A 15436-nucleotide genomic window follows, 5' to 3' on the forward strand; every position below is an offset into this window, starting at 1 on the left:
GTGACAAATTAGAGGAGAGAGAGAGTAAGAGGAATGAGAGAGAGAGGAAGAGTGAGAGTGAACAACAGAGAGAGAGGGAGAGTTACGGGGAAAGGAAAAAGAAAAGAAGAAAAAGAAAGAAAAAGAAAAAAGAAAAAAGGCAAATATCAAAGATATTTAGGAACTTAGACTAGAAAATGTGTCTACTCACACTTATGGGGTGAAAATATAAATACCAACAACATTTAAACCTCTTGGAAATATTTAAATTTACACGTCAAAAATATTTAATAAACATAATTATTTAATTAAATCATATTAGACACACTAATAAATCTTAATTATCTTAATTAATCTCATTTAATTCATCGATGTGTTACATCTAAACACCCTTCTTAGACTCTTTTTTTCCTTTTTTCAAGTGATCTCTTAAATTCAGGCATTTAGCAATGTGAAGGAAATTTACAACACCAATTTGAACAATTTTATTTTTTTAGATTTCACTTTCTTCTTAGGAAGGAAGGAAAAAAAACAAAAAAAATGATGTAAATTTTTTTTTTTCACCAAATAGTACTGAGCAATTCTAGTAAGTTGGGTTACTGTACAATATACACTATATTACACTACATTTTGAAATCTTTAAAAAAGAATTACGCAATATAGTACATAATAAATTAACTTGCAAGAATTGTCAAGGACTACTAACGTGATAAAAAAAATTACATTTTTTTTTAATTCAGATTTCTTTGACAATATACAGTTGCACTAATCACAACACGTTTCATGTAATACTTTAGACGTTTGTTTCAAATGTTCTGTCTAGTTTATCATCATGGTTCTTAGTTATGTTATAATATTTTTCTTTCATAAAAAATTTAAATTTTAAAAATTAAAATCATAAACTATAATTTTAAACTCATAAACTAAACATCACCCAAATCAAAATTTATCTTAAGTTCATACCAACTCTCAGCGTAATCCCTTTTTTTCCTTTTGCTAATAAATAAATAAATAAATAAGGCTCTTACAACACATCTTTGTAGGCCTGGGGGTTTTATGGGCTTCATTCAAATGGCCCATATAAAAATGAATTTCCTTTCCATTTTTTTTAAAGAAAAATTTCTTTCTATTTAAGTGAAAATTAGTGAACTCACTTTTTAAATGTATTATTTTAAAATTTTCATCTTATACTCTTAATTAATACCTTTTTAATTAATATAATTCTTTGATTAAAGAATATTAATCAAGTGTAAAGGATAAAAATCCAAAACTCATGTATTCTAAAATGTATTTATCTCTTTTTCCCTTCCATTTAAATATTAAGAAATGTTGAATATGCAGCAACAAATACATAATTTCCAACAAAATTAGGGTAAAAATCATAAAATAAATGTTCTATTTTTTCACTGTTTAAATCCCTATACGATCCACAACAGATTCTGCTACTTCAACTAAAAAAAAAAAAAAAACTGTTACTAATAAATAAAAAACCGTTACATAATCCTTTGATGACAATAAATTGTAATTCTATGAATTAAATAAATAGTAAAATTCCTATAAAAATGACTTCCATAACATATCCACCCTAATGCCATTACAATAAAACTGGACGATAGTTTAACTTCAACCGGTAATGACCAGTTCACAACTCCTGCTACACAACTTTTTCTGAGATCCAGCTATGCCAGCACGTACAACTACCTTCCAACTTGCATGATCACAGCGAATTACAATTAGCCACGTCCGGCAAATATACTTTTTTTATATATAAAAATAGTTGCTTAGTAAATAATTGCGATTAATGTGTTGGTGTTTTGTGTTGTTGTTGTCGTTTTTGAGTTCATTTTTAAGTTTATATAATTGTAGTGTTTTCTTGTCGACGTGTCTTTGTCTTCATGTTCCTATTGCTCGTTGTCGTTTTTGTTTCTGACGTGCTATTTGATCATTTCACATTTTTGTTTCAATCGTAACTGTTTCCAGCGTCGTTTACGTTTGTCGTTGTCTCCTACGATTGTTGTCGTTTCCCAAATGGTGTTTGCATCGTTAATTGTTTTTGTATATGTTAGATGGATTTTTCAGAGCTAATAATAGTTTTTAGACGACCTGAGCGCACGTTCGGATAATACTCAAGCGTACGCTAAGAAAACCACTCGAGCATACGTTAAGGAAACCGCTTGAGCGTACGCTAGAATAACTACCTAAGCGTATGCTAGGATAACTACCTGAGCGTACGCTCGGATAGGGAAGAAGTTAGAAGATCAAGAGTTATCAAGCGTCAATGTCAAGTAACGGTCGACTATTAAAGGCATTTAATGACTCAAGTTTAATTCGTTTATTAATTGTTTGTAACACCTAAAAAAGGTGAAGAGCCTTTTAGTGTATTGAAGAGAGAACAAACTCTCGAATTAATGTAAGGAATTAAACCCTCAATTTTTAATGTACTATAAATCTCCTCAGTTTGAGAGGAAAAAATACGCACTTATTTCTCAATACAATTATCTTGTGATTATGTTGACTTTGTTTTTATTATTTTTTCTGAGGTTTTTTGTGTTTCTCTAATTTTCTTAAATAATTTACTTATTCAATCTAAATTATTAATCTCTTGGATAAATATTGGATGAAATTTTACTTTAACAGTATATATCTTTTTTTCCGTCCCCTCCTAGTTGCCGCTCACAAACTTCTCCATTTTTTTTTTTTTTTTGCCTTTAATGCTCTGACCGCTTATTGACTTTTTCAGTCTAACATTTTTGTTGATCTCGTTCATTGCCGTTTGTGTTTTAGTCATATAGTTTTCTATTTCCACTGGATTGTCTACCTTTTGTCGTTTGTATTGTAATCTGCCGTTATAAGGTTGGAATTGTTATTTTCGTAAACTTTTTTTTTTTTTTTTTGTGGTTTTATTATTGTTGTCTTTTTGTAATTTATTCCGTTCCGTGTAGAACTTTGATCTATGATCGTAGATCAATGTATGTTGATTGTCCTTCGTTTTCTCCGGTCCCAGTTTTCCAGAGTTTTCGTCCTGGTTGCAGTTTGTTTCTTTTTTTCTTTTTTTTTTAAGTTGGCCTGTGTAATGTCGTTTGTTAAAAATTGTTGGCGTTTCTATGTGGAAGCTGAGCGGGTTGGGAGTCATTTCAATTCTCTGGCCGGCGATTCCTAAAATTTTTAATATCTTGATGTCTGTCCCCAAAATTTTCCAAATGATTTGTTATCTCATCTTGTAATATATATGCATACATAAATACATATATATATATATGTATATACATATATATGAACTCGGGGATTCTAATTTACTTGCCTTTTGAAAAGGAGATCATGATCATGATCATGGCATGGGATGGGAAACGGTGCCTCTTTTCCTTTAAGAACTAATTGACAAGCAGTTACAACATCAGTTATGTGTCTGACAAACACGAGGCATATTTCACCTCTTCCACCAAGGATGTTTACGCGTTTTCTGAGACTCATTCGGTGGGCGACGAGACGTCGTTTATACAACTTACGTGTTTATGAGATTACATGTCATCAGAGCAATTGATCTTGTACGGCTTATGTCGTGTTCTCTAACGAGTCTGAAATGGGGTATCACCTAATTTATTGTGGAAATAAAACTCATCCTTTTGATGTCCTTGAGAAGGGAGGGCAAGGATTGGTTTACATTGTGATCTTCCTGCTGGAGGAGTTGATAATGTCGTGGTTTATCAGTTTTGTATTCATATAATTGTATGCATACACTTTACTTAATATTTATCCTTTTGAAATTTCCACATTTTGACAACATATAACCGTCTGTAAATCGAGAGGTTTAGACGTACTCAATTACTAATGTTTGTTGGTTTTTGTGTAGTACTCTTATGATAAGTCCACACCAGCTGACTCCACCTAATTTTTTTTTTTCAATCTTTATTCTACTTATTGCGTAAAGTTGACTAATTCATCAAAAACCATGGTTATATTTAGGATTCGTTTAGTTCATTGATTCAAATTTTTAATTCGAGTTGATATGTGACTTTATGTAAGAGCTTTTTACTGTAACAATAAAGTTAGATTTGACTATTTATAAGAGCTTTTTACTGTAATAAAACTCAAATTTTAAACTCAAATCAGTTAAATAAACATAACCTTATATATGGCACCTGAATATGCCATGTACGGACATTTCTCTCGGGTGTGCTTAGTTTTGGGGTAATCTTGTTAGAGATTATAATAAGTGGGAGGCAGAAGAATGTTGTTTTCTGTGATCCTGAACGTCTTCTAAACTTACCAATCAAAGTAATAAGAAGTTCAAACAAATCTTATAATGTTTTATAACAATTTTGTTTTTGTTTTTTTTGTTATTACTTGTGCCTTAATATATTTGCTTTGAAAAATGCTAAAATGCCCAATGAGGATTTATCCCCAAGTGGTTCCCCATCAGGTGGGCCCATGAGTGAGGCTCACTTCCTGAGTCTGAGAGGGTAAGGGCAGAAGATCGACCAAACATGTCTGACATATTGTCTATGTACTTAGCAGTAGTGAGATATCTCTTCAGCCTTGTCCTAAAAAATGTCTTGCTGTTGCTCAGCTGAAAGATTGTGTTTGAGTGGCAGGGAATAATATTCCATGCGTTTGTTTTATAGCATTGAATTACTATTTAAACTTATAAATCAATCCGGCCAATTATTCAACATAGCATGTGCCATATAGCATTCACCAAAATTCATCCCAGATAAGTACTAATATATTTTTGTTGCGCAGCAATATTGTAAACTATATCTATATATATATATATATGAGCATATTATATATACACACTATAAATTAGGGTTGTTGGCACTATTAATCCATGAACTTTTGAGCATATTGACTTTTTATTCTTTAAAATTTTAAATTTAACATATTAGTCCCTAAACTTTTAATTGTTATCAGTTTTAGTCCTTGACAGCTGACACTAAAATTAACGAATAATTTCCTGTAGAAAGTGACTAATAGTGCCAACTAAACTACACATAGACATGACCCTTTTATTTAATTTGTCGGGTAACCAATAGTTTGATACCGAGTTACAATATATAATACCTTTTAGTTTAATCTTTTTCTTATCAATTTATCTACATATTTTTAGCAACTAGAAAGGTATTTTTAAAAATTTGAAAAGCTTATTTTAATTTAATCCAGCACACACTTTAATTGTGAATGAAAAAAAGAACAAAAAGTAAAAATTACGTTTAAATGGTTATGTAAAAGTACGTAATTTAAACATTTAAAAAATATGAAAACCCTACAAAAATTTAAAATTTCAAAAAATGATATTCCATTTTATGTTTTTAGTTATTTCAATTTGTTTGAGAATTTTCCTCATGGAAAAAAAATTCAAAAAATTTAAAGTGCAAGAGAGATGAAATTAAAGAAATGTTTCAAATTCAAAGGATAATATATATATATATATATATAACTACAAAGAAGTACATATAAGAAAGAAAAAAGTTAATTACGACACATTTGAGAAGGAAAACTTTCAACGGGAAGGAAAAAATTACGAAGGTCACATTTAATAAAGAATATTTTAAAAAATTGTAATAAAAAATATTTTTATGCTATTTTAGAAAATTATAAGAAAAATATTTTAATGGGATAATTTCTAAATTAAAATATTATTTTAATAGGAATAAATTTAAAATATATACAAAATGAATTAGATCAAAATACACACACACACACACACACATATATATATATATATATAATAAATGAATGATGATAATAAAAAACTAAGAGAACTAGTAGTAAGTAATTATTAGATTAAAAAAATACTAAGATAAGTAAATTAGCACTTGACGGGAAAATTTTGATAGAAAACCACTTGAAGGTTTCATTTGAGAAGGAACCATTTACATGTATATTGACAGTAAGAATGAAAACCTCACTGTAAGACTGTAAGTAATTTGAAGTTTGCTATATCTATCATTATCTGTTTTTTTTTTTTTTTTTTTTTTTTTCTAATAAAAAAGAAAAAAAATTGTAATAATCTGAAATAGAACTGTAAAAATGTTGTAGATCAACCACAAAATAATTGATTGAAAGTTAATAATTTGGTAATTGTTGGGCTAATTAGAAAGAGAAAAAGGGGCACAAATAGGATTGATGGCTTTTTGTGGTGATGTGCCAAAGACATATCGTGTAAGGATGTAATTAGCTTAGGAGTGGAAAACCGTGCAAAGGTGAAAGAGAGGGTGGACATTTGGGGGACTCGCACAGCATAAGGAAAAAGATATTGGGTGACTAAAAAGTTGAAGAAAAGAGAGCTATTTCTATCATTGTGATGACGTCACCCCCTCATCTCTCTACTGCCTCACGTGCATGCAACCATACACGCATTACGTAGAAACTTTAATATTACTATATATATATATATATATGTGGGTAAGTTCTACACAATTATACAACAATTTTTACTAATTTAAAAAATCTTAAAAGCATCATAAAATGATTGCATCGATACCATGCTACTTATATATTTACAATTAATGTCATTACAACAGTTAAAACACACCGGTTGTGGACGGTAACTCAAAGCTGGCATCCACTGTCCAATGCAGTATTTCACAGCTATCTTTTTGACACATTACTACAACAACAGCTTCATTCATGCGTGTGCCACCTGTCGCCGGACCAGTCCGTCAGGCTAAAACTATAGCCGAAGCCCATACAATTAATGTTATTTTTTTATATTCTTTTTTCTTCTTTTTTAACATTTGAAAAGCTTATTTTAATTTAATCCAGCACACACTTTAATTGTGAATGAAAAAAAGAACAAAAAGTAAAAATTACGTTTAAATGGTTATGTAAAAGTACGTAATTTAAACATTTAAAAAATATGAAAACCCTACAAAAATTTAAAATTTCAAAAAATGATATTCCATTTTATGTTTTTAGTTATTTCAATTTGTTTGAGAATTTTCCTCATGGAAAAAAAATTCAAAAAATTTAAAGTGCAAGAGAGATGAAATTAAAGAAATGTTTCAAATTCAAAGGATAATATATATATATATATATATAACTACAAAGAAGTACATATAAGAAAGAAAAAAGTTAATTACGACACATTTGAGAAGGAAAACTTTCAACGGGAAGGAAAAAATTACGAAGGTCACATTTAATAAAGAATATTTTAAAAAATTGTAATAAAAAATATTTTTATGCTATTTTAGAAAATTATAAGAAAAATATTTTAATGGGATAATTTCTAAATTAAAATATTATTTTAATAGGAATAAATTTAAAATATATACAAAATGAATTAGATCAAAATACACACACACACACACACACATATATATATATATATATAATAAATGAATGATGATAATAAAAAACTAAGAGAACTAGTAGTAAGTAATTATTAGATTAAAAAAATACTAAGATAAGTAAATTAGCACTTGACGGGAAAATTTTGATAGAAAACCACTTGAAGGTTTCATTTGAGAAGGAACCATTTACATGTATATTGACAGTAAGAATGAAAACCTCACTGTAAGACTGTAAGTAATTTGAAGTTTGCTATATCTATCATTATCTGTTTTTTTTTTTTTTTTTTTTTTTTTTTTAATTCCCAAAAAAAAATTTAACAAGTGTCTTTAAAATCTACATCTCAAAATGAATATTAGCAAGTTGCTATATAAGTCTCATTAACCTTTCGGCCAAGTCACGCACGAACAATATTGTTAATTATAATGAACCGCAAAGTTCAATACGTAATAAAAGTATGCAAATTAGTGAGCAAGATTGCTAATTAACCAATCCATACTGCAGCAAATCAGTAGATGCAGATTAAATTAGTGGTTTAGACTCATTGTCCACATAAAAAAGAAAAAAAATTGTAATAATCTGAAATAGAACTGTAAAAATGTTGTAGATCAACCACAAAATAATTGATTGAAAGTTAATAATTTGGTAATTGTTGGGCTAATTAGAAAGAGAAAAAGGGGCACAAATAGGATTGATGGCTTTTTGTGGTGATGTGCCAAAGACATATCGTGTAAGGATGTAATTAGCTTAGGAGTGGAAAACCGTGCAAAGGTGAAAGAGAGGGTGGACATTTGGGGGACTCGCACAGCATAAGGAAAAAGATATTGGGTGACTAAAAAGTTGAAGAAAAGAGAGCTATTTCTATCATTGTGATGACGTCACCCCCTCATCTCTCTACTGCCTCACGTGCATGCAACCATACACGCATTACGTAGAAACTTTAATATTACTATATATATATATATATATGTGGGTAAGTTCTACACAATTATACAACAATTTTTACTAATTTAAAAAATCTTAAAAGCATCATAAAATGATTGCATCGATACCATGCTACTTATATATTTACAATTAATGTCATTACAACAGTTAAAACACACCGGTTGTGGACGGTAACTCAAAGCTGGCATCCACTGTCCAATGCAGTATTTCACAGCTATCTTTTTGACACATTACTACAACAACAGCTTCATTCATGCGTGTGCCACCTGTCGCCGGACCAGTCCGTCAGGCTAAAACTATAGCCGAAGCCCATACAATTAATGTTATTTTTTTTCTATTCTTTTTTCTTCTTTTTTAACACAAGTCAAGTTTATTAATTATACAACTCGACAAGTAATAATTCAAAGCAATAAGAGAAGAAAAGAAAATAATCTAATAGAATGGAAAAATATCGAATATTTTTCTGTTCTGAGTCTTACAATCTTTACGCCACCCTGGTGAAAGTAAGGATCTTATCCTAGCTAGTTCTTTAAATTTCAACACCAAATAACTTTACCCACGCACATGTTACTTGATGTTTAAAAAAGTCGAAATATTACATTCTGCGTATTTTTCTAAGAAGCGAAATTATTAATTTCTCATGTTTCTGGCTTAAATAGTAAGGCAACCATATTGAGATGAACTATAAATTCAAACACTAATTCGGAGTTTATGTTTTCTTCAAAATCTTGGACTTTTTGACTGATTTGAAATCATTTATCTCGCGGATTCGAACCGCGGTTCAAATCTTTTTATTACAGTACTTTTTCTCATAAAAAATTTTAAATTCATAGTCAAACTTTATGTTCATAATGATGAATTAACCAAACGAGTAGTCCGAACAAAAAGACAATATGGGCGCAATGGCTTTGAGCATTTCAGACATTAATTGATTATCCTTAGGATTAATATTGTTAATACTGATTATTACATATGGTGACGGCATTGAATTTGATGAAAAAACGCGCGCTTAAAGGAGAAAGTGAAGGATTTGTATACGTTAACTCGTTAAGTGTATTGGGTTTAGTCATGGTCATGCATGGAAGCATTTCCCAATGAGATCGAATCAGTCCCCTCCTTTCTTTTTGCTTTTTCACAGTTTGCTACAGCCTTCTTTACCATTCCCCAAGAAAAATGGTGGGCAGTCTTGAAAGTTCATATTTGCATCAGTGCAAGTACTTTTTTTTTTTTTTTTTTTTTAAATTTGGGTTCAATTCCTTCTCTTTAATTAGAGAGGAGAGAGAGAGAGAGAGAAACGTTCAAAATGAGAGTCGAAATAGGACGATATATATGAGAATGGGAAAAGAAAAATGACAATGAAAAAGCCAGATTGGTAGTCATGGAGAAGAAAAAGAAAAAGAAAAGATGGTCAAAATTTGAACCTCGAAGACTCCTCTTCCATCATGATCAGCTTCAACTATCTTTATCGAAACTCTACCATTTCCCTTTCTTTGATTTTGAGCACTAGATACCTTAATTAATTCTCCCAATAAAATTTTGGTCCCAAAAGAGACATATTAGTCCTTCAATTCAAGTGATTAAAACTAGTTAATTGAAAACGAAAAATAAGCATTCGAAGTGCGAACGTTCTTTTTTTTTTTTTTCCTCTTTGTCAGAGTTTATGATCATGAGAGAGCGTTCTTTTATTTATATTTATGCGACTTTAATTTAACTTGGCTTCCACAGAGTTAATTACCAAATGTAATATAATGGTTGAAATAAAATGAAAAAAAAAGACGGACGGGTTGCGATCCTATTATTATTATTTCAGAGATTGTAGTAAGTAATAGATTTTTAAAACTAAATTAAGTAAATAACAGATTTTAAAATTATTTGAAGTGAATAGCAGTTTATCGTGTAAATATTTTATATACAATTGGTAAAAATAATTTATGTGGTAAAAATTTTATATTTATGTGAAAAAAAATATATTTTTACCAGTAGTAAAAGAAATTTCGTGAAAACAATCTTTTTACTAGTAGTAAATAAAACATTTACACGGTAACTCCTATTTACTTTAAATAATTTTAAAATATGTTATTTATTCAATTTTGTTTCATAAATTTGTTATTTACTACATTCTCCCTTATTATTTTTGTCCTAATTGACAGTTTGGCCCCTCAAGGTGCTCAAAATAAATTTTATACTTTTTTATTCATGCTTATAGTAGCATAAGAACCAATTTTGACTTAATAAAAGGAAAACATTTTTGTCCCAAGTACAAAGATAGAATATTCAAATTTAAAAAGCAACCACCATTTTTCATAGTATAGTGACTAAGGATGTGGGGTTCTCAAAATTATTGGAACGAGACATTACCACTCCTTGATTTTATACTCTTTTTCAGATAAGAATAAGTTGTGGGGTCATTTCCATCTATGGTCTTTTTTAAAATTTTTTTTTTTTGTTATGTGCTACGAATGTTCATTTTGTCTGGTAAGAACAGTATCGAGGGAAAGAGTGAACTTTTGTTCCTTCTTATCCAATCTTCATGACTCAACATAAGAAAGCCAAAGGGGAATTTGCAACCAAGATTTCGTTTTAGGGAAACCTTCCTTAAATTAGTATATAAATGCAATATATCATGGTCAAAAGTCTGTGGTTCATGGGGTTACAATAATTAAAAGATGTTTGTTTGGGCTTTGTTGTGTATATAGGTTACAATGCATGCTACTTTTGCTTGATGTGGGGACATGGCCAGAGTTCAACACAATTAATATTTTTTATCGTCCAATTACTGCTTCTACGTTGAAAATTCCTATGATTATGACTATTATTGCCAAGAAGATCCATGGTTTCTGATTGACAATGACAACAAACTAATGGAAGATCAGAATGAATTACACTTATATATATATATATATCATCTATCTTTTTAAACACACACGTATAAGTGCAAACCTCGTTAGTTTAGCTCGTTTGAGTTAAAAAATGAATTCATGTGAGAGAAAACATTGTAGCAGAAAAAATTGAATTTGAATTTTTGTAAGAGAAAATACTGAAACAAAAACTTGAATTACGATTTAAACTAACGATACAAACGAGGCCTCAAATCTACAGCCGCATTAGTTATACCTGAAAGGCCAGTTAAATTTTAACACCTCATTTTCGCTTGAGTACTTTGTGGTCAAATTGTTAAGTTTAGATTAAATGAGAAACAGGGAGAGGAAAATTGGGACATCATGTGTGAACTCTACACATATATGTTAGTAGTTAAGTTATATTGAATTTAGTATGAAGGAAAATGGGTTTCATTTATAAGCCAAAAGTACATGATATGAGTGCATAAAAATATAAATTCGGTTTATTTATAATCCCTTATTCTTATCACATTTCATATTTCTCATGTCACATCAATTAAAATATTTTAACTGACATAATATTTTAATTAACATGACATATTAATTGACGTGATATAATATTATAGAGATATATAAAAGGACAGAAATAGGAGAATCCATAAAAGTATACACATACTTACACGCACACAATTACATGGCTAGAAGCAAAATGAAGGGCAATTTCGGAACTCACTTATGAAATGTTTTACGTGCATTATTTGCCTAAAACCCTAAAAGCAAAACTGCTGGCAACGAAGCGCTTTAAGTGAAACAAATTTTCTCATTTCCTAAGGATTCCGAAATTTCGAAATTTTCTTTAATCCTTTTTGTACTCTTCCCAATATTATAATTCTCGTGATTCCATTTCAAAGGAAACAACAATTAAAGTGATGGCGCAAGAATATCAAAAAGAACAAAATATTCCCCCCCATAAATCTGAGAATCCCCACCCGATTCTCGAGGTCTTAAAGCAAGTATAAAAACCACCACAACCCACCCTTCAAACCAGTATCACACATCCAACCAAAGCTCATCTTCAAGATATTAATCCTTCAACTTGTTCAATTCCCTTTCTCACTAGTACTCTCTTTATTAATTTATCCAGGTGAAATGATCACTTTAGCTTTCTAATTTGTAGTACTACTATTGTTAGCACATATAAATACATAGAGTGCAAATAAATGTTAATGCTAATTTGTTGGAAAAATGTCGTTCTCAGAGAAATTAAGGATGAACAGGCCAGGCGACTGGAATTGCAGGTCCTGCAACCACTTGAACTTCCAAAGGAGGGAGTCCTGCCAGCGCTGCGGAGAAGGTAGACCGGGCGGTGACCAGAGAGGAGACTACGGGAGCTTCGGAGGGAGGGGCGGCGGCGCTTCCTCCTTTGGATTCACCACCGGGCCCGACGTCCGCCCCGGTGACTGGTACTGCAGCCTTGGCAACTGCGGTGCTCATAACTTCGCCAGCCGTTCCAGCTGCTACAAGTGCGGCGCTTCCAAGGATGAGTCATCCGGCAGCAGCGGCGGTTATGAGGCCGAAATGAATAGAATGAGAGGCTACGGCTTCGGCAGCGGCGGCTCTAGTCGATCTGGATGGAAATCTGGGGACTGGATTTGCACCAGGTTTAACTCCCCATTTTTTGCTTTTTATAAAAACAATAATACGATAGAAGATGTTTACCAATTGTGTGAATGCATGCATGCACATATAGAAATGTACAAGACCTATTATAGTTTTCAGCATTTTAAGGAGCAAAAAACATACCTTTTTTTTTTTTCCAAAAAATGTTAATTTTAACTTAGAGGAATGTTTTTTTTTGCCTTAACTATATATGTCTAGTTTTGTTAGGTGGTCTGTTTTCTTTTTTCTTTCTATTTATAAGGACTTAAAGGAAAAAAAAAAAAAAAAAAAACAAAATGGGCGAATGTTCTGAAAAAAGTGTGTACAGGTCGGGTTGCAATGAGCACAATTTTGCGAGCAGGATGGAATGCTTCAGATGCAATGCTCCAAGAGACTCCAGTACTGGCAAGTCTCCATATTCGTAGATTTTCTGTTATTTACTAAAAATTATTGGTGAGTACGTAAATTCTTTCTCTATTTAATTTTTGCTGTTTTTTATTCTTAGCAAAGAATTGAATTTTTTTTTTTCTGGGGTTGTGTGATTGTGACCTTTTCAGGTACTACTGCCGTTAATTTCCTAAGTAATATTTAAGAATTGGATCGAAAGACATTTCTGATCTCATTGTGTCTCGTTCGAGCTACGTACTGATTTCTTTTTGGCCCTCCCAATCTCCTCTATATTGATCTTTTCTTCTTCTTTTTATTTTTATTTTTTTTTATTTTCCAATTTCTAGATGTGTATTTGATCTTCAGGTGATGAAGACTCAATATCTATGTTCAATTAAAGCCAAATTATAATTTGGCATTTTGTGCGCTATAGAATGTAGTTTTTGGTATTAATATATCTATGTTCTATTCTACTCCTAGATTTTATGAAAGAAAGCCAGTTCTGTCTCTAGCGTTCTTACTTTATTTAGCCATGCAATTTTCTCTTAATTTTGTAGTTTTTACTAAATAAGATACTATATGTATAAATACTTATTGTTAAGATAAGACACATTATATAATAATACTAGATTCCTACTCTCCCACCATCAAGAAGAGAAAGAGGCAGATCATGTTCCTGAAAGTGGTCCAAGGAATTTTTGACCTACAACTCCTATCGTGTCAAAAAATAATCTCAAAAGTATCTCTTCATTATGGACCACATTGAGGTCTTTTTGGCTAAAACATTTCAAGATAAGTTAAAGTACTGTTGTAACCCAAAATAGTTTAGTCTTAAGAGTTCTAAAAGCTGGACACATTGGGACAACATCATGTCTTCTCAAAGCACGATAGATATTTTCAAAAGATAAAATATATATATATATACATATATACATATATATTTGTCTCCTCCAGCATTAATATTGGAGTCAATCTGAATATATAAACTATATATATATATTAATATCTCATTTGAATATAGTGTGTATGTAAACTGTCTATATATATATATATATATATAGCATGAGCAATGTAATCGACCGCTAGAGTAATTGGTCCATGGAAAATTAAGAAGGTAACACTAATTTTTTTTTTAAACAATTGGAGTGGTCTAGAGGTGAGTAAACTATCGGAAAGCATAGCCAATATTTAAAAGAAAATAATAACAATATTTAAAAGAAAACAAGGACAAATTGTTCAAACGAAAAACTTCAAACTTTGATTTCAAACGCAACGTGCAATTGATCAAAAAAAAAAAAAAAAACCGCAACATGCAATTTGAAGTACATTAAGCGTTCGCAAATTTTCTTGACTCACACGCAATTTGTGCGTGTGCGCGCTTCTGCTGCTGTAATATTATTGCAAGTTCACAAGAGAATGATCATAACACGTGTGTATATATATATATATATGTATATGTGAAAAACTATGATCTCTGTAAAAGCAAGGGTTCAGCATCTCTACACAATAATTAGTTTCGTACAAAATTAAAGGCCGGTACCACAACGAAAATAAAAACAATATTCGCCACGAAATCCATAGAGAATAAGTATATTTTGTCATACTATATATAAAATAGATAATATTGAGTCTAGTATGAGATTCATATATATACATGCTATCACACATTGTGAGCGTGTTGCTCAAGCTATAAATTAATGATTGTTCATATGTTCTCTATTTTTTTTATTTTTGCTAATATATATTTCTCTTTGTTAATTTGCTGAATTAATAGACTAATTATAAGATACCATTTTTCTTATTGACCTCGGATTTGATGATAGAGAGAGGCTAGTGGAGCTCTGATGATGAATATGCGGAGAGTGTGTTTCTATATAATATTGTACTGGATATATATATATATATATTTAATGTCTTTCTGTTTTTAGGGGATGATTTTTTTTAGTGGATTATCTCAATATCAACGCTTTTCTTCTGCTCCGTTGTTCTCCATCGCTTTCAGTTGCTCTTGGCTATGGAGACATTGGCGGTAGAAGACACTCCAATGTTCAAGTCAAGCAAACAATTTTGAGAGTAAAAAGAATAACAAAATATAAGCAAAAGGGTAAATGATAGAAAATGTGAAACCAAATGTTCTATTCATAAGTGGCGTGATCAATTAGAAGAATTCCTTGAGTCCATTTTGATTGATATATGTCAATAATCGTGTAAGCTTTCAAAGAATTTCAAGAAATGATTTGGAAAATAATGACACATGCCATTCTATGATTGGTCTGTACGGTTAGGCCTTGTAATGATATGCTATATATTCAAGGTCAGACCTTGATAACTGTTTA

At 30.7% G+C, this 15436-nt stretch overlaps 1 protein-coding gene across 1 annotated transcript; it reads left to right on the plus strand.

Moving 5' to 3' along the window:
• Nucleotides 1-12126: 12126 nt before the first annotated feature.
• On the plus strand, nucleotides 12127-13522 carry LOC21389083 (TATA-binding protein-associated factor 2N). Its single transcript, XM_010112051.2, has 4 exons — nucleotides 12127-12198; nucleotides 12313-12715; nucleotides 13042-13166; nucleotides 13271-13522. The coding sequence occupies exons 2-3, from the start codon at nucleotides 12324-12326 to the stop codon at nucleotides 13136-13138; spliced, it is 489 nt and encodes a 162-aa protein (XP_010110353.1). The 5' UTR covers nucleotides 12127-12198; nucleotides 12313-12323; the 3' UTR covers nucleotides 13139-13166; nucleotides 13271-13522.
• The last annotated feature ends 1914 nt before the right edge of the window (nucleotides 13523-15436 follow it).

The sequence above is a fragment of the Morus notabilis genome, unplaced genomic scaffold (genome assembly GCF_000414095.1).
Source record: "Morus notabilis unplaced genomic scaffold, ASM41409v2 Scaffold1040, whole genome shotgun sequence".
NCBI lineage: Eukaryota > Viridiplantae > Streptophyta > Magnoliopsida > Rosales > Moraceae > Morus > Morus notabilis.

Coding starts and splice junctions, on each gene's coding strand:
- LOC21389083 (XM_010112051.2), top strand. CDS start 12,324: ATGAACAGGCCAGGCGACTGGAATTGCAGGTCCTGCAACCACTTGAAC. Junction 12,716..13,041: donor GGGGACTGGATTTGCACCAG/GTTTAACTCCCC, acceptor AAGTGTGTACAG/GTCGGGTTGCAATGAGCACA.